Source organism: Xenopus laevis, chromosome 5S (assembly GCF_017654675.1).
Source record: "Xenopus laevis strain J_2021 chromosome 5S, Xenopus_laevis_v10.1, whole genome shotgun sequence".
Lineage (NCBI taxonomy): Eukaryota > Metazoa > Chordata > Amphibia > Anura > Pipidae > Xenopus > Xenopus laevis.
The window spans coordinates 81,512,492-81,540,383 of record NC_054380.1 but is presented as its reverse complement, the minus strand read 5'-3'; the positions used below and the strand labels follow the sequence as shown (position 1 = coordinate 81,540,383).

The following is a 27,892-nucleotide window of genomic DNA, read 5'->3' as shown; positions in this document are numbered from 1 at the left end:
CCCCGAATTTCACGAAGGCCTGCGGATGTCAGTTGGATGGGAGGAAGATGGATGTCCCGGATGGAGCCATTTCCTGCTCATGTGTGATCCTGGATCATGGATCTGGAAGAGGAGAACCTGGAGGATGGATTCTTCTGATGTTTGCTACAGCTCTTCTATGGACTCCTGCAGAGTGAGATGCCTAGAGTGCTGCTTGCTTGTTTTTTGTGGCTGGAAGGACTGCTGGACTAAGTGGGTTCTAATTCAGGACTATTGATCCCCACCACAACTCTTCTGCCTTCACCTACTCGCTGAGTAGTGTTTCTGCACCCAAGGATTGGCCTGTGTGGACCCTTGGGAGGGGGAGAAGTATTTTTGCTGATGTGTAATAAAGTTGACCAACTGCAACTGTTTATTATGCAATTGAAAATGTTTGATACAGTATTGTGCATGCTGTGTTTCCTTTACAGTGACCATTGTTACCAGGTATGCCTTAGGAGAGGATACCAGAAGTGGATGTGATGGTACTGTAAGTTGATATATGTTGGGGATGTTTAAACCATTGTCGGGACGAAATGGGTTTTTCCCCCGGGTGTATGTAGGGACCCCTACTGGGTAATCTGCCCTGCAGCTTTAAGGCCCCCACCTTTTTTCTTAGAGTGATCTGCCAGGAGAGAATGACACTCCCCTGCTACACTGCTATATAGTGTGTGTAGGGAGTGACCACTTCCTCTTTGGCCTGTGGATGGTGATCCAGCTGGGTGTGCTCAGGGGAGCCTGGGCACAGCTAGGCCCAGAAAGGCCCATGTGCTTTGGAAGAAGAAGTCGGGGACCAGGTAACCCCGTGAATGAGGAATAGTTACACTAGGGCAGACTTGTTATAGTCTCTCTAGGAGAGAAAGGCAGAGAGGTGAGAGAGAAAGAGCAGCTGAAGCTCCAACAAGGATTTGCAGTAAGGGAGTAGCTTCCCAGAGGCTCTGTGTGTTGCCTCCAGTCAGGGACCTCAGTGAAGAGGGACTGTAGGGTAGAAGCTGCTTTCCTGACAACTTCCAGGAGGGAATGTGTGTGAATACTGCAAATGCCTAATGGAGACCTTTCCTCTGTGAGAAATGCCTAATGGCTGCAGCTCTGTGTGAGAAATGTGCTATTGCCTCAGCTCCTGTGTGAGTACTAAACCTGTGGTCACTTGCCTCGTGCATAGTTAAATAAACCGTTTTCTGTTTTACTGCAAGAACCTCCTGGCGCCCATCTTTTGTTGTATGCACAGTAGCCTGGGGGGATGTAGTTGCACTACACCATAGAGGGAACACTTCCACATGGCGAAGGCCCTGACCCTGTTGTGTGAAGTCGCGTGTAACCCATGCTTCTACTGCTAGCTGGACAGTTTAACTATTTGTGTGCTATGCAGCCCAAATAGGTGTTACATTTCTATAACTATGTATATATATATATATATATATATATATATATAATAAATAAATAAATAAAATATCAATACTCCAGAGCTAGTTCAATAATATTGAACTTTCCACATTTAATATGTAACACTCACATTTAAATATATTCAGAAATGTTTGTTGCAGAAGCTTTTTTTTGTTCACTGCAAAAGCTACCAGACTGTTTGTTTCGTTTGAAGGCCCATCATATTTAGTTCAGAAGAGTGCACTAGCTTTGAATATTGGGTTACACGAATTGCAGTTTTTCTTTAGAAAATGTTCTAAAGAATGCATCCTTTATTTCAATACTGACAGCAAACCATATTAAAATCCTTGTAATCCAATACAGAAAACTGGAATATGAAAAAAAACATAAAGAAAGGTATTCAACAGATTTCTCCCCTCTCAGCTTAATTGCCTACATTTTCAATGCTTATTCATTCTCATGTTTCATAGCTCTAATAGCAAAAACCTATGGCATGTTTCTAATTAACAAGAAGAGGTACATTGAGCTTTTATAAAGAATTGTGAAGAAAAGATATTCTCATTCCATTCATACACGTGTACTCGCACATGTGCACAATTTAAGGGCACAGGGCTATTCCGGAAATCTTCTAACAAACAGGGGGCATACTTTTCTGTATATTCAAGCATAATATATTCAATTAGAACTTACAGTTAACTGATATATATTCATAAAATGTTAGCTATATGTATGATAAACAACATATCGTTGATACTGTTATCAATGTAAAAGGCAACACTTACATCCTGAAACAGCAGCTGATACTTTGGCTAAATCTTATTTAAAGCATCAGAAGAGATGAACAAAATCATATCTCTACATGATGGCTTCAGATTAAAATATTAGTACTGGCAATAGGGATGCACCGAATCCTTTGCGAAAGATTCGGCCGAATACCGAACCCAAACCCTAATTTGCATATGCAAATTAGGATTCAGATTCGGTTCGGCCAGGCAGAAGGATTCAGCCCGAAAAAGGCCAAATCCCGAACCGAATCCTGGATTCGGTGCATCCCTAATTGGCAACAACAAAATCTTACATTTTCCCCCGTAACAGTGACATTTTACTTCAAATACAGCATTAACAAAAACAATATTTTGAATAATCATTAAGCTAGTATGAGAAACAATAGAATAAGTGTGCTTTTCTGTACTTTAGAGACTACAGTGAAGAGAGAGAGTGATAAAACAATACAACTAATAGCCTCTCAGAGGGGACACGCTGCCCATGTAACACAGGATAGCAGTAGCACTATATATAGCAATTATTCATGATTTTATCAGTTATAAAGTAAGATGCTAGGGCTCAGAACGCACTTTCCCCATTCCCTAGAATAATAAGCATAGGTGTAAACATACTCAAAGTGTTTCTCATAGCAATTTTACAATTTACATACATTTTCAATTTTATATGGTTTCTGAGATAGCAATTTTTTAGGTTACTAATAGCATGCTTGGATTAATAGCTGTTTCTATCAGCGATCTAACTGTCTATGTATTTAATATGTACTTTCTCAGGTTGATTACTCTCAGTTGAGTCAGAGAAAAACTCTCTTTAATTGTACATCAATTCATTTTTGGGGTTTACATTCCATTTAATGAATATAATAAAAAATAATACTCCAACTGTTAAGGAATCACATATCCCAGAAACTCTTTGCCAGCTCACAGTTCACAAATACAGGAATACAATAGTTGGTTTATCTCTGTGCTAAAAGCTAGCCTACACAACATTTTAAATGGCAGTTAAATAAAATCCATCTAACCACATTCAAAACAAAATCCCTTTATTTTCAACCACATTTTTTATAGGAATACAATGAATTGGCTAGTCTTGAACCTAAACATAGTAAAAATATTATTCAGAAGAAAATGTAGGCAAATCTAGTATATGGCATTAACATCTATAATCATTGGAGATCTTTGATCTGATAATTTGCATTGTATTATGCGACTGCCACATCCCCATGGAATACTAAAAACTGGTTTTGGTGGTCACTCCTATAATAAGTCATTCAAGGCTCTGAGATATAACCAAATAGAAATTATATGGACTTGTATCAAAATAAAAATAATGCACAACAAAGAGAGTTTTTAGTCTGGGCAAAATCATGATTTTTTTTATTAATAGTTTGGACTAGAAAGCTTGATATTAAATGAATGCTATTGCATATAAGCGAAATACTGGGCTTTTGAGTACTTGGTTATCTTTTTTCTTTTACTAAGTACAATCTATGACTTTGTGACAAGTGCTTTTCTGGCTGAGAAGAGATTGTACATGAAATATGGGACGAACACTTGCTTTTTTTTTTTTTATCTAACCTTTACTTAGTCTGAACTATAAAAAGCAACAATTGGATTGAACCTGCTAATAAAAGGGTCTAAAACCTGTTAAGAGAAATAAAATAGGTTAATTGCTTGCAATAAAGAATGTCTCCATAATGCCCATTGGGAGATTTTGTTAGCATACCTGAAGCAGACCATTTAGCACTGACACTCATGTAACAGAAAAGAAGCAAGTGATGAATAATAATAATAAAAAAAAATACTAGACAAGATTTTTTTCAAAAAAAAATTGATATCTACATGACATGCTAGTGCTTTATTATGAAATGTATTTCCCTTTTAGCTTTGCTCCTAATATTGTTGGGAGTATTTATTGATAAGAGAATGCAATATTTCTTATTCTGCTAATGTGAAAGACAAAAGCCATACATAACTCAAGCATAAAAAGCACATATGGATTTCCTGGCCAGGCGCCCCTAGGCCATGTGTCCTATTGTCCGCCCACACTACCTCCCCCCTCGAGCGCATGCGCGCATGTCCCGGAGCACTGCGAGCTGCACATTCCCAGTGCTCCCCAGAAAACGGCCTGATGGCATGCTGCCCCTAATATTTTGCCATCCTAGACCAGGGCCTTTTTCGCCTCGATACAAATCCAGGCCTGCATATGGCAAAGTGCTTGTCTCTATTTGCATTTCAATTAACATGTGGATGAAAATTGCAGTACTTGAGGCATTCTCTCTACATCTACCATTATGATTTAACCCTTGATATTACAGTATGTTTAAGTATTCTGGCATCGCTGAGTAAAGTGTTCAGTTTTTGTGCAAAAATTACTGTTACATAAATGTTTATATTGCCTCCTCAGGAGAAAAATAGCCTGTGGTTGAGTAAATGTTTCTAATTTAGATGTACCTGTGTCTACTGTATACAAGTGGAAATGAACTGCACTCATGCTTAAAATGATGTGCAGTTTCCTACAACCTATCACTATTTTTCTTTTTTTTACTATTTTCTATCTATTTTGCAAGTGACTTTATCACAAAGCAATAGTTTATTACAGTATATAGGAAAAATCTTTTTTAAGTTTGAACTCTTTAAAGTGCCAGCAAAATTTGACATATCGGTTACACGAAAACCCAGACGTTTTTGAAACATTTTGTGCTCTCTCACTTTAGGGGCATTTTCTAAGGGGAAACCTTTAGTTTACCTAGGAAAACTATATATTGCTTTTTTCAGGAGAATCTGAGCTTTCTAAATCTGCCTGAGTTTCATGTATTTCCACATCTACAAAAAGATTTATAGCGTTTTATACCAAAAAAAAAAGAAAAATTCCTATTTTTCATAATATATGAATTTATAACAGAAAATATTTATTTTACGCATGAAAATCCAAATGATTTGGAAAGCCTCATGTCTCTTGAACATTGCAATACCAGATATGTATAGTTTTAGGGAGATTTAGGACTAAAACTCCTGGCATTATATTACCAAATTTTGAAAGCACTAAGGCAGAAAACAGCATACTTTAGATTTCAAGGCCAAACAATCCTGAAACAGTAGGTTTACCCCAGAAAATCATATACTTTTTAAAAGTACACATTCTGCTTATTCCAAAATGTGTAACTATGTCTATCTACTCCTAACTATCAAACATCAAAGCTTTTCTGAACATAGCGGTTTTTATAAAAATGTATCAAAATTCTGAAAAATCACTTCAAAGGTTTTATTTTGCTGCTCCGCATATGCCACACTGTATAAGGTACCAAGAAAAAGCACCCTGAATATGATTGCCAGGGGTCCACTGAACAGTTTTATGCCCATTGTGCATAGGTTATACCAAAGTATTTGGCATTTAGAGACTCCAATATGAAGTTAGTGCATCAAAATTATCCAGGACTTTACTTCAGCTACTGAAAAATCAACACATTTGCTGCTTTTTTTGTGGGGTAAAAATACAGAAAAATATGTTTACACCCAAAACCATATATTTTTGTAAAGTACACATTCTACTGAATCTAAAATAGGTACCCATGCCTTTTTGCTCCAAACTACTGAGTCGCAAGCCTTACCCAAATTTGTTGGTTTTGTTGAAATACCTCAGAATTTCTTTCTACTGCAAACTACCAAACTGCAAAGCTATGCTAAACAACACTTTTTATGAAATTTGAAAATCATCTTGCATTTTACCCCATTATATACCCCACATTTCGTAATGTACCAGCAAAAGGCATCCTAAATATGATTGCCGGGGGTCTACTAAACAGTTTAATGCCCAGTATGCATATATTAACCAAACTATGTGGCATACAGAGATCCCCAAATCCAAATAGTGCATATGAATTCTCTTGTATGACACTGGCTATTACAATATAAGCACCCAGTATGTGTATTATGTGCCATGAGACCCCCTAACAGTATGGAGACCCTAGAAAACCATAGATTTTCCAAAAGTACACATTCTGACAAATCTAAAACGTGTAAATATGTCTTTCTACTGCAAACTACCAAACTGCAAATCTATGCTAAACATAACGGATTTTATGAAATTTCTGAAAATCATCATAAATCTTGCATTTTACCCCATTATATACTCTACATTTCATAACGCACCAGCAAAAGGCATCCTAAATATGATGCCAGGGGTCTACTAAACAGTTTGATGCCCAATATGCATAGATTTACATATGTGGCATACAGAGACCCCCAAATCCAAACAGTGCTAATGAATTCTCAGGTATGACAGTCTGGCTCCTACAATATAAGCACCCGGTATGTGTATTATGTGTCATGAGACCCCCTTACAGTATGGAGACCCTAGAAAACCATATATTTTTTGAAAGTACACATTCCAAAAAAATATGGGTAAATATGTCTAAATACTGCAAACTACAAAGCTATGCTAAACATACGTTTTTATTAAATTTCTGAAATCTCCTCAAAGCTTGCATTTTACCCCATTATATACCCCACATTTCGTAACATAGGAACAAAAGGCATCCTAAATATGAACATCAGGGGTCTACTAAACAGCTTGATGTCCAATATGCATAGACTTACTAAACTATGTGGCATACAGAGACCCCAACATCAATGAATCAATGCATATGAATTCTCATGTATGACACTCTGGCTACTACAATATAAGCACCCGATATGTGTATTATGTGCCATGAGACCACCTAACAGTTTGCAAACTCTAGAAAACCATATATTTTACGAAAGTACACATTCCGACGAATCTAAAACATAACGGTTTTTATGAAATTTCTGAAAATCTTCACATAGCTTGCATTTTACCCCATTACATACCCCACATTTCTTAACATACCAGCAAAAGACATCCTAAATATGAACGCCAGGGGTCGACTGAACAGCTTGATGCCTAATATGCATAGAATTACCAAACTATGTAGCACACAAAGACCCCCAAATGGATACAGTATATAGCAGACAAAATTTCTATGGGCAATTTCCATATGTTTTAAAGCCACCTGAAGTATGATGTAAGATGTAATGCTGTTATTTTATACCACTCCAGACCTGGTGTGACTCAAGTCAAAAGAAGAAAATTCCTATTTTGCCTAAAAACAAATCAAAAAGATATTTGAAACAAATGCTGATTTTTACCTCAGAAGTTTGCCAAAGCAAGGCTTTTTGGTTGACTAAAAGACAAAAGCATTTTTATTTTACATACTGATGCCTGGCATTTAATAGGTAAAATGTCAGGTATTTTACAGCTTCATGAATAGGCCCCTAACTGTATATTATAAATGTAACATGCTTTTCGTAGGTATCAACATTTGAAATGACTCATTCCAGACACACATACGTTTTCAGCTTAATATTAACGCATTTCTAAAGAAATTTGTTGGCATTACATTTCATATTTATTATTCTTAGAATCCTTTTCAATAATGTTCTTTATTCTTACCAGAGTCTAGCAAAACATACCTCTGTGCTTGTGAGTTGTAATTGTTTTCATAGACGTCATAACTGTGTTCATCATAATCCTCTCCAAAGCCATCATCATAGCCCTATAAATAAACACAATGCATACATTTTAGAAATATTCATTTTATTTCACCCATACTCTAGCAGCAATACTCTGTGCAGTAGAAAATAAAAACAGTAAAGTCATTAACCATGAGCCACTTAGCATGAAGTGTTTATGGTTTTTCTGACTAATGGTTATAGGATAAAGGGACAGAATACAATGCTTTATCTTGGGCATAATTGAACAATTTCTAATGCATTATAAATATTAGTTTTTGTTTTATTTGTTGCACTGTGATGAATTTATCTTTTAGTCGCTGCACTCTCTTTTAGTCTCCCCTAAAGAAGAGTCCAGATTTATAGTTATAGAGCCTACACTATATGCATTATATGAACCCAGTTATGTATTAAAAGTCCCTCAGTTCATTTCTATTAGGGAACCCCGATACCAAATTTATTAAGCCAGTCAGAAAACTGCTGAATCACATTTTGTCAGCAGCCAGGAGATTGCTCTGTCAGAAATGGAAACAACCCAACAAGCCCACGATGGGGGAATTACAGAATAAGATTGTGGAAATAAAGAGTATGGAGTACCTCTCGGCACGTTGACTCACACTATATCTGACACACCTGTAACCACCTGACCCTAGATATGTTACTTGTAGTGATGGGTGAATTTATTCGCCAGGCGCGAATTCGCGCGATTTGCCGTCATCGAATAAATTTGCGAAACGCGCGTGAAAATTCGCCCGAAAAAATTCGCTGGCGTCAAGATTTTTTTTCCGCCGCATCAAAAACGGGCGCCAGCGTCAAAAACGAGATGCACGCGCTGTTTTGCAAATTTTTAGCCGTTTTGCGAATTTCGCAAATTTTCCAGCAAAGCGAAACGGCGCAAATTCGCCCCATCACTGGTTACTTGAATAGCACCCTCAGCCTGCCTATATGATTTTCTTTGGGGTTTTTTTTTCTTTTCCTTTTTTCTCTTTTTCTCTATGTTGTATAAGTTTATCTGCAGCACTCGACAATGCTATAATTGTATTGTTCGCAATATTTTCATGATTGTACCATGTGATTTTTATTACCTGCTACTTAAAGGGCATGTAAAGGCAAAAATATAAAATCCCATTTTTACTTTCTTTAATGAAAAAGAAATCTATCTCCAATATACTTTAATTAAAAGATGTCTACAGTTTTTATCATAAACCTGACTGTATGCAGTGCAATTCCCCCTTCTTTTACTGCTGTTGATAGGAATTGTCAGATGGTCCCCAACTGCTGTGCAGGTAAACGATCATACTTTCAAATGGCAGGGGGAGCCCCCCCACCTTACTTCCCAGAACTCGAGCAGCATTGTTGGATTCCCTGTAGAGATTTGTATGCAGAGACGCAGTTCAGTCTCTATATTATGATTATTAATCAGTCTTGCTGTATTGGCTTCTATGGCAGATATTATTTGACTTGTGCTGTTTTGATAATTTATGACGATCCCTAAGCTTAACCTCCCAACTGAAGCCCAGACCACACTGAGCATGTGCGAGTCTTGATATTGCAGAAATGTCTAACAAAGTTACAAGATGACAGCCCCCTGCGCCAACTTTGAAAGCATAAATCATGGGGCAGATTCACTAAGGGTCGAATTTCGAAGTAAATATTACTTCGAAATTCGACCCTCGAATTGAAATCCTTCGACTTCGAATATCGAAGTCGAAGGATTTAGCGCTAAACGTTTGTTCGATCGATCGAAGGATTTTTCGTTCAATCGAACGATTAAATCCTTCGAATTGAACGATTCGAAGGATTTTAATCGTTCGATCGAAGGAAAATCCTTCGATCAAAAAAAGGTTAGCAAACCTATGGGGACCTTCCCCATAGGCTAACATTGACTTCGGTATGTTTTATCTGCCGAAGTAGGGGGTCGAAGTTTTTTTTAAAGGGAAAGTACTTTGACTATCCAATGGTCGAATAGTCGAACGATTTTTCATTCGATTCGTTCGATTTCGTTCGTATTCGAACGAATTTAACCAATTCGATGGTCGAAGTACCCAAAAAATACTTCGAAATTCGAATTTTTTTCATTCGAATCCTTCACTCGAGCTTAGTGAATGGGCCCCCATTTGTCTTATTAGGCTGCTGGTGCAGTAAGTTCATGTTTATATTTAGTATACATAATACAGCATTTCTAACATTATTCTATTTTAGACTTTAGTTGCCCTTTAATAACTGAAAACTATTGTCACAGATACTTGATGATATCAGTTGTTCAAAGATTGAAAATAAAGTGTTTCAAAAAAACAGTCCCTCAGTTTGTACCAGGTCATTAACCCATAAATAATTAGTTGGAAGTATTTACAGTTCACTAGATTAAAAGCAAACATTTAATGAATGGTTATGGTGGCACCAAATGCAAAATGTAGTATCCTATACATAAACATGTTAAATATGTAAAAACTCATTTGTTTTAGTTGTTTTACTGTAATAATTAGATTTACTTATACCTCTGACTTCTTGTTCTAATCACTCCATATTCACTATTTAACATGCTAACCAATCACAATCCTCTCTGTCTGCTTTGCATAGAAAAAAATAGGCATTTGTTTACTTATTGCTGTAATTCTTTAATTAGGTCCTCATGCAAACTGTAACTTTACGCTCTACATTATAAATAGGGGCTTTGCTTTCCTCCCCCAGGTAGGTTACAAATAGGATGGGGAAGATTTATTAAGGGTCGAATTGCAAATTAAATTTTTTTTATGGTCAAAACTGTCAAATTCGATTCGACTTTTTAAGAACTCAAATTCGACTATTCACCACCTAAAATCTGTCGAATTGCTGTTATTAAGTTAATGGGAGGGGTTGAGGGATCAATTTAGAACTGTTTGCAGCCTTCCTGACATTCAAGTTTTTTTCGGAGATTAAACTCGAGTCGAGTTTGATCAAATTCGATCTAAATTCGATTTGAATTTCCAGGTCATTTCAATTCATCCGAGTTTTAAAAATTCAATTTTAATAATAAATTTTTATTGGTCAAATTTATGGGAGTTTTAAAAAATTCACATGAATTCGAAATTTGACCTTTAATAAATGTGCCTCTATATGTTCACTGGCAAAGGGAACACATCAAAGCATTTAATAACTTATCATATCAATGTCTTTGGGGTAGGATGTCATCATTTATACTTAAGTTGAATTCAGTTCCAGAATAAACAGATCCCATGTGATGAGAGGCAATTAGAGCAATTAAAGCAATTAGAACCAAAACTAAATGCAAATATGACAGAGGGACAGTATACTACAAAGCTCTTTGGAGCTGTTCTGCCTTAGATTGCACATGCCACATATCAAAAATCATATTTGTGTTTTATTTGACCTTTAATAGACCCCATGCAAATGTTGCTTTTCTCATTAAATTATATAGCATACATATTTACATTACCATTTTAATCAGATTTAAAAAAAATTAAAAAAGCAATTAGTTACACCCAAATATGAGGTCCTTACAATTGGATTGGGGGGAAGGCAATCCCATTTGGTCTCCCAGGTGATAAAACACAATAAATAAATAATATGAGCCCAATAATGCAACAGTAAAATTAGTAATCAAATTCAATTTACTTATTGCCCTTTACAATTACATAGTAAGAGCTAAATCTCATCTAGAAGGAAAGAGAAGAATTCAAATACAAACCTTATTCATATATGAGAAAAATTTCAACATTATGGATAGCCCATATGTGTCATTATAAACTTGATTATAGGAATAAAGTGCAGGTCACCAATCAAAGCGTGTAGATCCTTAGGGGAACTATAACCAATATGCAGAACTTCTTAAAATACTGCTTGAGAAAGTCAGTGGGGACGAAACGTCCCCAGTTTAAGTGAGGAACAGTTATATGATTATATTTTGCTCTACCACACTATTCTTAAAGCGGAACTCCACACATACATAACCTAAGCTTTTGGAAAAGTAAACAATTTCAAGCAACTTTGCAATACACATCAATGAAAACATATGCAGACTTTTCATGATTTTTAATGGTTTGGAACAGTTCCCTAAGCCTAGCCCCCTGCTCTCCTGCTGATCTGTCTGACTACTTTGCTGAGCTGGGGTAAATGTTTATGGAGCAATACATACTTTTGCTGCTAACCATAAAAAGCTAGGGTAAATATTTATGGAGCAATACATACTTTTGCCTGTTGTTTTTTTTTAAATCTATTTTATATTATTTTTCTGACAAAACAGGGCAAAGACTAGAACTAAAACTTCTTTTACGGTCCAATTTATTGTTTTTGCAAGACAAGCTAAACCCTCCTTATGTGACAATCTGATACAGATTGCAGCTGGGATTTGTTTGTACAGAGCTCATTATCAGTGAAAAAGGTGGTAATAAAAGGTGAAATAAAATTAACTCAGTATTGTTTAGAAAATATCGATATTTTAAAATCATAATTATAGGCTGAATACATTTATTGCTTTCTTGTTGGAAATGGGTATATATTGGCCCTTAGAAGTATTTACCTATCTATTTATCAACAAAACTTAAAATTGGATTTTTGCAAATTTAATCACAACATGTCATCCTGATATAAATGAAAACACTTGATTATTTGCAGGCTGCACTTGCAACAGATTTCTCTTATGTTAGGGCACACAAGTCAGATTGTTAGACTTCTAGATTTGAAATTCCCATTGCCTGTGACTGAACTTTAACTAAGAATTTTAAAAAGAACCTGTTTGCAATCTTGAAGAACATATGCAGCCCTTAGGGAATTTAGCTACTTTGCTGTTTACAAGAGCAATACATTATATTGTCTTACTCAGATGAAAACTCCAATGTTAATAAAATCTTTATATAGCAACAAAATTCTTAATTCTCTGAGGAGCTACAAGCACTTCTATCTTGTGAACTTCAGCCCACAGTGACTATACGCTAGCTTTTACATTTTAACAGTAATTTCCAGGAGGGTTATCCTTTATAATATCAGTAAAACGGATATTATAAAGGATAGGGTAAGTGGTGACCAATTTTGCCCTTACTGTGTACTTGACCATGCACACATGTCTGGGGTTTCTCAAGAAAATATCTGCCTCCGATGTAGCCGAACAAGGTACATGACCAGCAACCCGAACTGTGAATGTTAGCTAATCATACTAACCATGGATATACTTTGATCACAGTGTTTTCATACAACAACACTGTTACCTGTGGTGTAGTATGGACATAGGGTGAATTTCCATTAGAGGTTCCATTAAACTGATAAAGAGGGAGATTTTTGCACATGAGAGCTGCCTACGTATTACAATTAAGCTGCAACTGAGCCAAACTGGAACAACGCATGGAAAAAGAGTAATGTGATAAAATTAGCTATTATCCAGGTTAGTAGAAATATATTAAAATTCTTTGGGACCCAAGTATGAATTCTGTATAATAAAATCAAATTTTAGTGAATTTTCCCTGCAGACATTTCCTAGTCAGATGTCAGAACTGCAGTATAAAAATGTTAAATTCCTTCACACTGCTAAATTGTTGTGCTAGTACTTCAGTATCTGCAGTGCCACATTGCTTAAGGTGTATATTATATACACTGTAAATACACTTTTGTTACACTCTAATACATTATGCATTAAGTACTGTTAAAACTGTCTGCGTATTTTCCCTTAGATTGCTTGTAATAATAATTATTGTGTTACTGGGGCAACTGTATAAGTCACTTTGTCATTCTCAATAGACATCTTTGTATGTTCTCAGCCAGAAAAATGTAACTCGTTAATGAAGGGCTGTAGTTAAATTTAGTTTTCATCTTCATTAATTTGTATTACAGACTTTAGAAAAGATCGCCAAAGATTAAACAATGCTGGATTAATATGTATGTGTGATTCTAAAGATTGGTTTCCTATACTTTATTACTTTTTCATATAAATTGATAATATTAATATTTAGGGGATTATTTATTAAACTCCAACTTTTTCTAGTTGGACTTTTAAAGGGGAAAATAACATTTTTTTCAAAGAAAATGAAAACTCGATTTTTTCTGGATTTTAGTCTGACGGTGTTAAAAGACTGATGAAAAAAATGCTCCAACTCAGACCTGCCGAGAACATGTAAAAGTCAATGGCAGATGTTTCGTTTCGTTAAAAACTGGAAGATTTTCTGAGTTGCGCTGGGTTTCCGAAAAAAGCTTAGCGAATAAAAATTAGGGTCCGAGTGCAAAATCCGTATAAAAATTTTCACGATTTTATTGTGACTTTTAAGCACAAGAAAAATGTGTGAAAATGCATTGATAAATAGGAGGGAAAAGTTTGTCTGGATTTGGTCGAAGTAGTTTTCAGAAAATAGTAAGAACTTAATTATAACTCACTTAATGTAATATTCTCTGCATCCATTTTTCTATAAATTAAATGTTCTTGTCTATCTTATTTATATTAAGAAATAAAGGGTATTGTGGATTTAATTATACATCTAATTATACACCTTTAAGATGCAGGGAACTTTTTTTTCCAGAATAAGAAAGAAACCACGACATTGTTCTATAATCTCTGAACCTGTTCATGGACTTTAAATTCAATGAAGCATAGTAACTTGAACTTTCTTTTAATGAAGCCGGATCTTTATATTTTAGCACTCATTGAGAAAACCAATTAACTCAAGCTCTATTGAACAGAAAATAAATCAAGAGTTATAATATTGGTGAAAAGCCAGACTTTCTGTAATTAGGTTACTGATGTAACCAAGCCTGTCTCCGATATGCTCTTGTAGACTGACAGCCACTCCTGTCCAAAGCAATTAGAATTTATGTCCTATGCTTCACAGTAAAAGTTATACAATGAAACTACTATATAATTACTTTACAATTTTTCCTGGCCTCCTTCAGGGAACACATTTCAAAAGCAATGGGTTTTAAGACTGACAAACTGTACTTCTTCTTTTTGGAATGCAACCTTAGGCTGGCAGCCAACTCTGATTCTATAAAATCAATGTAATATATATCATATAAAATGATATTAAACACAACAATTTTTGTTTTGATACATACTTTTTTTCTCATAATCTACTTGCAATAATTTATGTTTTTGTACTTGTTTTCAGGATTTCATTTCAATCAACTACATTTTACAGAAAACACAAACAAACCAGAAAAAATATCTAATTTTAGAAGAGCTGATTAAATATCAAAATGAATAAGCAGTGAGTATAAACTGTATTAGTCATAACCTTGAATTTCTTCCTATATTTACAATATTCTTGTACAATATATATGGGGGCACATTTATTAAGGGTCGAATATCGAGGGTTAATAAACCCTTGAATTCGACCCTCGAGGTAAAATCCTACAAATTCGAATTCGTAGGATTTACCGCAGATCCTACGATCGAACGATCAAAGGAAAAATAGTTCGATCAAACGATAAAATCCTTCGAATCGAACGATTCGAAGGATTTTAATCGATCGATGGATTTTAATCGATCGATCAAAGGATTTTCCTTCGATCAAAAAAACCTTAGAAAACTGATGGGGGAGGTCCCCATAGGCTAACATTGTAGCTCGGTAGGTTTAAAGTGGCGAAGTATGTAGTCAAAGTTTTTTTTAAAGAGACAGTACTTCGACTATCGAATGGTCGAATAGTGGAACGATTTCGAATCATCCGAATCGAAGCTAGACTGGTAAAAGGGAATGGAAAGATTAAACTACAAGGGAAGACTGTCAAGGTTTGGGTCTCTTGAGAAAAAGCTTCTGTGAGAGGGCATAATTACTCTTTACAAATACATTAGAGGACATTATAGACAGATTGCGGGGGAGATTTTCTCCCTTAGAAAAGATCAAAGAACGAGAGGTCACCCCTCTTTCATTTGACGTGGAAAAGGGGGTTCACAATGAGTTGTCATAGTAGATTTTATTAACACCTTGGAGTGTCTTAGATGACTTCTTTGACAAACATAACATCCACGGCTATAGTGATGGACAATGTATTAGGATGACTGGGGGATTGGCAGCTGTGCTCTCAATCTCAGCAAGGCACCCCCGCTCCAGGTGTAGAAAATGAAGTCAATTAACAAGAGAGCTGAGAGAAAAGCAAACGAAGAGGCAGAACTTGCTGCTAAGTGCTCTTTATTGCACACAACATGTTTCGGCCCAGAGCCCTTTATCAAGTGATCTTAGGACCAATAGCTGATGTAGTATGATTATCGGTATATAGTGTGTAGACAGGTCTGTATATGTGAGTGATACCTTAGCACTGGGGTTAATTTTGAGGGGTTGAACTTGATGAAATGTTATCTTTTTTCAACTCAAATTAACTCTGTAACTATGAAATCTATAAAAAAAAGTATAATTGCAGAATCCCACTCCAGTTACAACCTTCTTCTTCTCATTTGCATAAAGTATGGCAATGTTAACCCCTCTGTACTACTTGAATATAGGCCAGTATTATTGTATGTCATTATAGTAAATGTAGATTTGTCAGATTAAATTTAACCTATATTTAGTATGTGTTTGATTACTTGTATGAATATTTATATCAAATATAATTTGTGAAACACTAAACAGGCTGTGAGAAGCTTTTGCTTTTTCTGGTGTCTGAACTTAAAAGCAATTTTGGATAATTATAAATCTGTATAAATATTTTTTAAATCTGTCTCGCATGTTGCTTTTGATTTTTAGAGCTTTAAGGGGGAATGTAATAAAAAATCCCAAGTGTTACTTAAAATGGCATTTTTGTTAATGTTAAGTGCTGCTCGCAACATAAAATCATACGCTAACCAGAAGGTTATCATTAACACCTGCTCTGGAGTTCCTTTAAATACGCTTTGTAATTGCAAAATTTTACTATACACACTGTGAATGTTCACAAAAGCCATTTGGTCACAAACTTTGCGAGGAAGTCATTGAGAGAAGAATACATTTTTCTAGTTCATCGGAAATATTATCTAACTTGTATTTTGGCAAAAATTCTCAACAAAATAGTACCTTGGGTTCAGGCAATCTGAAAAAAGAAAGAAAACCTGATAGAGATCTTAATCTCTGGCCCTGTAATGCCATATTCTCAGCATGCAATGGCCTTTCTATTAGCAGGCTGGTGGCTCCCTGTAGAAAGGTAGGGGACTGCAGGGGAGGAGTGGGAGTTTTAAGTAGAATTTAATATAGGTATGAGACTTGTTATACAGAATGCTCAGGACCTGGGGTTTTTGGGATAACGGATCTTTCAGTACTTTGGATCTTCATACCTTAAGTCTACTAGAAAATCATGTAAACATTAAATAATCCCAATAGGTTTTGATTCCAATAGGGATTAATTATATCCTAGTCTGGGTCAAGTACAAGGTACTGTTTTATTATTACAGAAAAAAGGAAATCATTTGTAAAATTTGGATTATTTGGCTAAAATGGGAGATGTCTTTCATTAATTTGGAAGTTTTAGACAAAGGGTTTCCAGATAACGGATCCCTGTATCTAAAGGCTGCAAAAATGTTTAAGAAAATGCTCTTTTCTGCTTCAGCTTTTTAGACTTAGCTTTTTTTTTTTAATTTTGTGATAGTTGCCCTTTTTTATTTGGATATACTGTGCAGTGATCCCATGGGACAGATAATTTATCTGCCATAAAGAAGCAGCAACCAGTCCAGTTGTGAGAGGTAATGGAGCTGCAGACAATTTAACTGTGTGCTGAACTCTGGGACGACCCCAAGGTTGACAGTCGTATGGACACTTACATATGGACTTGTATGTATTTTATATCAGGGGAGGAGAGTGATTTTTGGGGGAAAGGCTACAAATAGAAGGCTTACCATTAGAGTAGTTCTAATTATATATGGGTTTATAGCAATTGGTCTCTTTTTGGGGAGACAGCCTCCTTACATTTTTTATTATTCTCTGCCTATTTTATGTCAAAAATGCATCAACCCAGTTTAAAAAAAAAGGACATAAGTTAAAAATAAAGATAAACAATAGTTGGAATTAATTGCAGTTTTGTACAGGCAATTATTGGTCAATCATATTATTTTTGAATGATAATCCCATACATGGAGTTGCATTAATGGATGGCAAATCTATATAGTTATTTCCTAAAGCAATGGAGCTTAAAAATAACGGGATGACTAAATGCCCCATGTGCCATTACCCTAAAGAACAATGCTATTCTGTTCTTACATCATTCTATTTCAAAGTGTTTAAAAAGTTACACAAAACTACAATTATGTCAGTATATTCTGGCTAGAGGAATCTTAACTAGGAGCAGACACTAGGTGCAAACAGGAAATTATATGGATTCATGTAACACAATGTTCTCCAACAGAGTAAGACTAGATGCTCTGTTAACTCATATAAAGCCAGAGTAACTTTTCCAGTGAAATTCAATAATCTTTGTCCATTGCTCTTTTCATCTTCTTTGTCAGGAAACAACAAATCATTTCCATTCTCTGCTACATCACGCACTGTATTATTTCTCTGATATGATGTGATGACAATTGTGATTAAAGGAGAATTAACCCTTAAAAATGAATATGGCTAGAAATTCCATATTTTATATAATGAATGTATGAACTTATTGAACCAGCTTAAAGGTTCGTTCTCTCTATATCAATAATGATGTTATCATTGTCAGGAGTTTCCCATCTTGGATTTTGTTAGAAATGTCTGCAGGGTGGCAGAAAAAGTCTGTATTATAACTGTAATAGCTGAAATTCTGTTTTTTAAAACAGAAATAACAGCTCTACTAGTACAGAGAGAGCTATAGCGCTCATTGCACTAGTGACACGGCCCCCCTAACGTTTTAAGAGATGTAAGCAGCACCAGGATTGATACTGAGTGTCTGCAACATGCACATCTTTGGAGGTACAGATCTTTACTGCTAAAGGGCTGTGGTTTCCTTGGGCTGGTACAGGAGGCCAAAACATTACAGTAAGTACAACATTTCTGCATTGTGTCTTTATGCTTTAGTTTTTCTTTAAATATGCAAATTAAGAACTGAATTAATCTTTTGTGAAGGATTTGGTGTTCATCAAAACCCAATAATGATAGCGTATGTGGAATTAAAACATGTTTCCAAGATTTTTAAACATTTCAATACACAATAAAGAACTGGAAAAGGGGCAGAAAGTAAGTACATTGTCAAAGAAAGAAAGAGAGAAACATTTTACATACTTACATTATTCCATTTGAGGTTTCTAAAAAGCAAAGTTCCTCAAATTTTCATAAACTTAGCTGAGTCGCCCAAGTTGAGTACAAAAAATAAACTGTTTATTGTGTTTATATGCTTTTTTTTAAAAAAAACAAAAACTTCCAGTCTATCCAGAACATCAGTGTAATGGGATATTTATATAGCAAATCTAAATATTAAATAGGCAAACTTATTAATACTCCCTTAGAAATTCTGTATAGCTTGGGAGTGCCAAACAACATGAAATTATACTCTGGTTACAGATCAAAACTGCCAGACTATATTTTTGCCAGCTTGGAGCCTTCATGATATTTGTATCTCTCAGGCCTTAGGTTGCTATTCATTAAAATTGCATCACAAATTTGTTTCAAATCTTTTTGGATTTCTGTTAAAAAAAAAGCTGTGTTGTAAATAAACTCATACAATGAAATGGCCCAGGGAAAATTAAAGAAAAAGTAACACCAAAAAATGAAAGGGTTTTAAAGGGGTTGTTCACCTTCAAGTACCTAGTTGTTTTAAGATAGTTTACCAGAACAAAGACTTTTTCCAATTACTTTCTATTTTCTACGTTTTCTAATATTGAAGTGTAAAGTTTTGTTTTTCACCTCCTAAAGCAGCTCTGGGGGGGGGGGGGGTTTGATAACCCTGTAAACCAGGGGTCCCCAACCTTTTTTAGACAGGGGACCGGTGGGGGTGGGGTCATGGGTGGGGTTGGCGGGAGTCAGCGAGAGTCGGCAACAAATTTGGACGCACCAGCGTCCAATTCGGGGTGCGCCGCATTTTTGAACACTGGGCTCGGCAGCCCTGCGGTTGGGGACTCCTGCTGTAAACTGTTCTAAATTTTGATACATTTGTTTTCTTTGTCCCTGCTGAGCAGAATATCTGCGTTTCATTAAAGGCAGCTTTCAGAATTGATACAATAGTTGCTAATACTCCAGAGATGCTGCCGAGAAATGTATCAACTAAATGTTGCAAATTTGTAACAGTTTAGACCACCTGAATTACTGAGCTGCCAGACTCAAACACCAGTTTAGACAGGGACACTAAACTTTAAACTTAGATTTTGAAAAAATGGTAAAAAATAAGAAATGGAAAGTAACTGAAAAAAGTCTTTATTTCTAGGGAACAATCTGAAAATAACTGAACTGAAAAAAGTGTTTGGAAGGTGAACAACCCATTTAAAGTAATGAAAATATCATGTACTGTTGCCCTGCACTGGTAAAACTGATGTGTTTGCTTCAGAAACACTACTATAGTTCATATAAACAAGCTGCAGAGTAGCAATGGCGGAAATTGAAAAAAGGCTATATGGCACAGGTTAAATCAGGGGTGCCCAAACTTTTTGCAACGAGGGCCAGATTTAGTGAGGTGAAAATGTGTGGGGGCCAACCATTCAGCCCGACATTTTTTGAACCATTAACATTAAAGTACAGGAATCGAGTAATTGTAGCAGTAATATTTGGGCACATTAGTGAAATGATCTGCCACTTGGTGCTGCCTGTGTACTGAAGGTGTTAGTAATAGACACGTACTGGCACATAGAGACGCCATACTTCTTTAGTTCACTGCACTGGCACGTAAAGACGCCATACTTCTTTAGTTTACTTTACTGGCACGTCAGTACGTCTATTGACACCTTCAGCCCTAAAGAAGTATGCGAGAGTGGCACGTCACTATGTGCCAGTACGTGTCTATTGCCAACACCTTCAGCACACAGGCAGCAGTATAGACCAAGTGGCAGATCATTTCACTAATGTGCCTTAATATTACTGCTATGGGATTCCTGATCACATTTTGCTGGGGGCCTCATTATTATTAATTTCATGACGGAGGCTGAGGGCCAATGTAAATTTGAAAAAGGGCCGCAATTGGCCCCCGGGCCACACTTTGGACATGCCTGGGTTAAATAGTGGATAACAGATAACACCATTATGTTCTACAGAGCTTATCTGCTGTGTAACCTGAGCCTTTTCTCCTTTGAATAGCTGACCCCATTGCTACACAGCAGCTTATTTATATAAACAATTGTAGTATTTCTGAAGCAAACACAGAAGTTTTACCAGTGCAGGGCAACACTGCATTATATATTTATTACTTTCATTCATTTTTTGACGTTACTGTTCCTTTAAGCTCACAATCCTTTACAAATCAGTTTGTCAAAAGAAAACCAGTATGTAATTTGAAACGTTTGGGAAGTGCTAGGAAACCCAACGCAGCACATTTTAGTTCTATCTCACCTCAGGTGACAGCTTACATCTGTCTCAAAACTAAGGGGGTTATTTACTAAACACCGAATGCAAAAATCCCCCAAAAATTTTGATTTTTTAGTATAAAATTGGACTATAATCATGAATTTTTGGAATTTATTATACCCCAAAGATGGAAAAGTCCAAATCAGAAAATCCGGCATCTTAGACCTGTTGAGGTTGTATAAAGTATAAATCAATGGCAGAAGTCCCAATGATTTTTTTGATGTGTGCGGTACTTTGTGCAGTAACCAGAAGATTTCAGAGTTTTCAGGAAAAAAGCATACAAAATCAGAGTTTTCGGGGTGGAAAATCCGAGAAAATTGTGAAATTTAGATTTTTTTCCAGCAAACCAGTTTTTTGGAAAATCTAATAATAAATAAGTGGAAAAAACCTGTGCGTATGTAAAAATGTTTTTGGCACATGTTGAGATATATTCAAATAAATAACCCCTAAATGTCAGTAGGGGGATAGACTGGTTCATGAGGCCTAATCTGCTTGTAAAAGGGGACAGTATGGATGCATCTCTTTGACATAGACACAAACTACACGTTCCAAATATTATAATCAAAACATTATGCAAAACACAGCAAACATGCTGAAACAACACTATTAACTTAATTCAATAATGCTTGAGATCGTTCCAGCATGGAATAATTAGCTAGTGCTGTGCTACACGTTTCTGTCTGAGGAAAATAAATTGACTGAATACTTCAACCTTTTTCTGTCTTTTTGCCAAAATAGAATTAGGGCATTTCCTCCCCACTGGCACAATCTGTTCTGTTTTTATATTACTCATTATTTCACTTCTACAATAAGGTAGAAACAAAAACACCTCTTGATTTAAAAAAAAAGATAAAAATTACATTTTGTGCACTTGTGAAGATAGTGCTAGTAACAGTTATGGACAGATTTATCAAAGGTCGGATTTCGAATTTATGAGAATTTTTTTTACTCTAATAAATTGGACTATACTCTTAAATGGGAGGTTATTTAAGAAAAGATTAGACCGTCTAATATTGGATTGAATAGTCCCGACCTGAAAATTAGAATCAAATTCAAAATGAGTTTTCCCTCTGAAAAAAACTTGAATGTTAGGAAGGCAATTAACATATTTAAATGGTTCAATGGACCTGTAAATTAACTTGACAGGTTTTAGGTGAATATTGGAATTAGACCTGTTTCCATGGTTGAGGTGTGATAAATATTACATTCAGATTTATATTGGGGGATTCAAATTTGAATGTGTGAATTTTGACAGCAAAAAAAAAGTGAGAATTTGAATTTACTATTCAACCCTTAATACATCTGCCCCTTAGTATGATAATAAATTAGCAGAGGGGCACTATGACAGTGTTACATCTTTCACCATAAGCCCATCTCGCTAATAAAGAATGTACTGTATTCAATGTTAATATTTCCTTATTCCTTTCCTTATTTGAAGATGGTGTTTTAATGATATCCTCATATTTTCAAAAGTAGTAAAAATGGTGACTAACTATTGTGCAGAGACATATATATATATATATATATATATATATATATATATATATATATATATATATATATATATATATATATATATATATATATATATATATATATATATATATACACACACACATACAATGAATTTTAAATGAAATAACTCAGATGTAGTTGAACTGCAGACCTTCAGCTTTAATTCAGTGGGTTGAACAAAAGATTGCATAAAAATGTGAGGAACTAAAGCCTTTTTTTTAAACAATCACTTCATTTCAGGGGCTCAACAGCAATTGGACAAGTGACTCAAAGGGTATTTCATGGGCAGGTGTGGGCAATTCCTCCGTTATGTCATTATCAATGAAGTAGATAAAAGCCCTGGAGTTGATTTGGGGGGGGGGCTTGTATGTGGAAGATTTTGCTGTGAACAGAAAACATGTGGTCAAAGGTGCTCTCCATGCAGGTGAAATAAGCCATCCTTAAAGGGGAAGGAAACCTAGTCGGCGCAAACTCCCCACCCCCCTCCCGTTTGTTGCCCACCCTCCCTCCTCCCCCCTGGCCTACCCGTCCCGCTGGGCAAATGCCCCTAACTTGTTACTTACCCTTCTGCGCAGGTCCAGTCCAGGGAGTTCACTGACGACATCTTCTTCCACGCGATCTTCTTCCTGCTGTGAACGGCGCATGCGCAGTAGGATCATTTCGCCGGTACAATCTACTGCGCATGCGCGTGACTTTTGGATCCGTACCGGCGAAATGATCCTACTGCCCATGCGCCAAAACGCCATTCACAGCAGGAAGAAGATCGCGGTGAAGAAGATGTTGTGTGTGAACTCCCTGGACTGGACCTGCGCAGAAGGGTAAGTAACAAGTCAGGGGCATTTGCCCAGCGGGACGGGTAGGCCAGGGGGGAGGAGGGAGGGTGGGCAACAAACGGGTGGGGGGGTGGGTGGTTTGCGCCGACTAGGTTTCCTTCCCCTTTAAGCTGCAAAAACAGATAAAACCCATCTGAGAAATTGCTACAATATTAGGAGTGGCAAAATCTATAGTTTGGTACACCCCGAGAAAGAAAGAAAGCACTGGTGAACTCAGAGTTTCATTAAAGACAACTGTTAGAATTGATACAATAGTTGCTAATACTAATACTATCAACTAAATGTAGCAAATTGTAACAGTTCAGAATGCCCCCAAGACAGAAATATTAAGCTAAAAAACAATAAAAGTCCAAAAGCAATTGAAAAAAGTCTTTGTTCATGTTGAATAATCTGAAAACAACTGAACTCAAAAAAGTGTTTGGAAGGTGAACAAACCCTTTAATCAGTATGCAATCCAGCTGTCTGTCCAAATCCTACTTAAAAAAATCCAGGAACAAATCAAATAACGAAAAATGTTTCTTACATTATCTGCGTTGTAGTAACAATTACATTTCAACTTGTAGCTGGTTTCACATCACAATTTCATCTTAAGTGAAACTATATTAACCATAGTCAAGTCCCAAATCCCTTTCTTGTTTTTCAAATACCCAATTTTTGCAGCAAAAGCTTCCAACTTACAATGTAAGGTGTTGCAAGTCCGGTTTTCCCTTCTCCCAAGGTAGTGTGCAGCAACATGACTTGTTAACAATCTTTAGTGCAATTAATCTTGTAGAAGAGCATAATCAACTGTGCAATGATTAATGGCTCTCTCATACACCTTTTTGTCTGGTTATATTACACACTTAACCTTATTCAATATCAATGCCGTAAAAACATCACGTCATGGAACAAGTGAATCATTTTAGCCCTACTCTGACAGTTCGGTTTACATAGAAAAGTTAAAAAATGGAGAGATGTAACGTCCAGTGCCCACCAACCCAGAGAATACCTACAGAAAATGGAAATGTAGTAAAACTCAAATATGTGAAAAAAAGTTCACTAAAAATATAAATTACATTGCTCCACTTATTTGCTATGCTTATTTAACAAAATAAAAATATATATATATTGTGATATAGTGTACTATGTATGTGCAATAACAAAACATTCCTACAAGTATGTGCTAAATTATTGGTTCTATAACATCCTTCAGGTTATATACATTATTCAGTATGATGAGCATAGCAAGCTTTGTAAAAATGAAATTGTAATGTGCCACAATTTTAAACGCTTGGCCTGAACCACATCGAAAAATGATGATAAATTATGTATATAAAAATGATATAGTCCAACAGTAGGCAACTGGGAAATCCAGAAGGATACCTTGCAGTTTGATATTTTTTTCTAATTTGTTGATACAAAATTGCAAGAAATTGACACATTTATCACAATTTATCAATTCATCACAATGTGAAGCACCGGAATCAGCAAACAAATTGTAAGAAATAAAAAATTACTCATCTACTACTTGGTGTAGCACTTGGAGTATTCTTGTTTTTTTTTTTTTCCAGTTCAGCTATTGTTATTGACAAAGGGTGTAGCCACACTGGAACTATGTAGCAGTGCTGGCATTTTGTTGATACCAATTGATCACAATGTGTTCAGCTGGTTTGTCTAGTCGTGCAGTGTTGAGCACTTAGCCCATATTGATCATTAATCCCCAATGCAAAACTAATTCAGGGTTTAATGTTAATAATTGAATTTGTTCCTCCAAAGAAAATACATGTTTAATTCTTAAAAGATTGGTAAAGTTCTGTAAAATGTAAAAATCAAGTCTATTATAAGCATATTTATGGCTTCAGCCACCAGCATATTTTCCAACCCCAACCCCCCCCCACCAAACTTGTATTCACTTACATAATCATCATAGGCCTCAATTGTGGGTGGTGGTGGCAGTCTATATCCAGGTGTTGTTGGCACACCCTTTGCTTTTGGAGTGGGGATACCCCGGGCTACAGTAGAAAGTGATAAGGTGCCACGTGTTATAGGTGCTCCTCGTGTAGCAGAAACTCCTCGTCCTGGAAAAGCAGGGGTAATACCTCCACGATTTCTAAGATAAAACAGTTTTGTGCATTTTTAATACTCTCAATGTATACATTTTAACCACAGCCTTTTATGATACAATTTGCATTTGTTTGCTATAGGTCTTAAGCAATGTAAAGATAATACCTGTACAATATTTTTGCAGAATTTGATTGTTTCTGTTAAATTGATCTTTGCTGATCAGTGATGATTTAGTTTGTAGGTATGGTGAACCTGTGATCCAGAAAGATCCATTATCCGAAGGAAAGGCCAAATTACAGAAACATCCATTATCTAGAAAGCCCCAGGTCCCAAGCATTCTGGATAACAGGTATTTATTTTGCTTAACACAGTAGATAGTAGGCAATAGAAGTACTGCTGGCACAGTAAGCTACATGGGGGGTTCATGCATCAAACTAGAGAAGTTTGTACAGTTATGGGACCTGTTATACAGAATGCTCGGGACCTTGGTCTTTCCGGATAACGTATCTTTTTGGAAGTAGGATCTTCATAGCTTAAGGAGCAGATTTATCAAAGGTCGAAGTTAAAAAAACTTCAAAATACGACCATCGAATTTGAGTATTTCTATAGTCGAAGTATTTTTTCCAACGAAAACGGGCGTTTCCAATCGAAGTAAAATCGTACGATCGAACACTTTAATCCTTCGAATAGCGCCTTTAATTAGAAGGTTTGGTCGCAGCGTATAGTCGAAGAGGATCGAAGTGAACCTTGCCCCACTTGTATTCGAATCGATCGATTCAAAGTTTTATGCCCCACTTCATTTCTGCGATTTTCTTCACACAGGAAGCCCTCTAGTGGCCATTTTAGGTGCATTTTCTGCCTAAATGTGCACTTGCTATTTAGGTGGAGGAGGTGTCTGAGGCAGGTTGAATTTTTTTGGCTGCAAATGGCTGGGAGGAGGAGGAGGGGGAACATCTCTCCAGCCCCGGGGAGGTGCCAACGGCAGCTGGATCCCACACTATGTGGGATCTTAGTTGTCGCAGGAGGGAGAGAGAGGGGGGCACAGGGTGGGGAGTCACTGGGAGGGGTTCCAGGGGGGAGGAAGAGGAGGAGGAAGAGAGTGGGGGTCCCGTAGGGGAGGGGAAGAGAGTAGGTCAGGTGGGGGGTCCCATAGTGGGGGTGAGAGTAGGGCAGGGGGGGTCCCGTAGTGGGGGTGAGAGTAGGGCAGGGGTTACCGTAGAGAGGGGGAGCGTAGGGCAGGGGGGTCCCGTAGAGGGGAGTTGGTCTGGGGGGTCCCATAGAGGGGAGGAGAGTAGGGCAGGGGGGTCCCATAGAGGGGAGGAGAGTAGGACAGGGGGGTCCCATAGAGGGGAGGAGCATAGGGCAGGGGGTTCCCATAGAAGGGAGGAGAGTAGGGCAGAGTAGGGCAGGGGGGTCCCGCAGAGGGAGGGAGGAGCATAGGGCAGGGGGGCAGGAGCGTAGTGTAGGGAGGGTGTCCCCCAGCCCATGCAGTGAGTCCCCTAGGGCACGCTGCGTGTCTCACTCACCATCTGGGGCACACAGCTTGTCACGCACCCCACCCAGGGCTCGGAGAGGCTCCCCCAGGAGGAGGCCACGGAGGCTGCCCAGCAGCGAGGAGGAGGAGATGGAGGCACGACCAACTGCCTCAGTAATCAGCCATAGGGAACTCACTAATTAGAATCAAAGTTCTATGACTGGACTTTATGCCCGCTTATTTTGAAAATAAGTTATATATTGTATCCTGCCTTTTGCCTTTAGAATAGGTCTTGGGCTGAATAGATGTAAACATATATATATATATATATATATATATATATATATATATATATATATATATATATCTACAGTATATATACACAAAAACAAAAAATGCAGCTCATCCATGTGTTGCAATTAAAATCAGTCTGGTGCATGGGTGTGTGGCTTATATCATATACTGAACCAAACAAATTAACCCAGCACTATCATTATACAACTTTAAGGAACAATTGGATTAAAGAGAACTTATCTGAATTTGGCAAAAAGAGACACCTTTAGTTACATGGTTTGTACAAAGTATGCATAAGCTGATGCGCCCCGCCAAGGCAGTGTCCATGCATCAGTCCTACCTAAGTGAAAAAAGGGTATTTTCTTTGGGAGGAGTAAGACCATACCTGCTTCTCTCTTTATTTTGCATGACCTCTTCCAAAGAAACATTCAGCATTATGGGCTTTTAAGTAATCTGTAGGACTGTGTTTAGAGGGGCGGGGGTGCTTGCTCTCCCAACCCCCGCCCCTCTAAACACAGTCCTACAGATTACTTAAAAGCCCATAATAATGCTTTAATGCTTGCTCTCCCAACCCCCGCCCCTCTAAACACAGTCCTACAGATTACATAAAAGCCC

At 36.8% G+C, this 27,892-nt stretch overlaps 1 protein-coding gene across 2 annotated transcripts in view; it reads right to left on the bottom strand.

The window, feature by feature from the left end:
* Nucleotides 1–27,892, bottom strand: part of khdrbs2.S (KH domain containing, RNA binding, signal transduction associated 2 S homeolog) — a 146,118-nt gene that overhangs the window by 23,226 nt on the left and 95,000 nt on the right. For both annotated transcript variants that reach the window (XR_005961591.1, XM_018265525.2), the window contains exons 6-7: nt 25,363–25,555; nt 7,677–7,759 (exon numbers count right to left, since the gene is read on the bottom strand). Coding sequence is in view for 1 of the 2 variants with exons in the window: in XM_018265525.2 (XP_018121014.1) it covers nt 7,677–7,759; nt 25,363–25,555 (276 nt within the window). In the remaining variant the exon portion in view is untranslated. The remainder of the gene's footprint in view (nt 1–7,676; nt 7,760–25,362; nt 25,556–27,892) is intronic.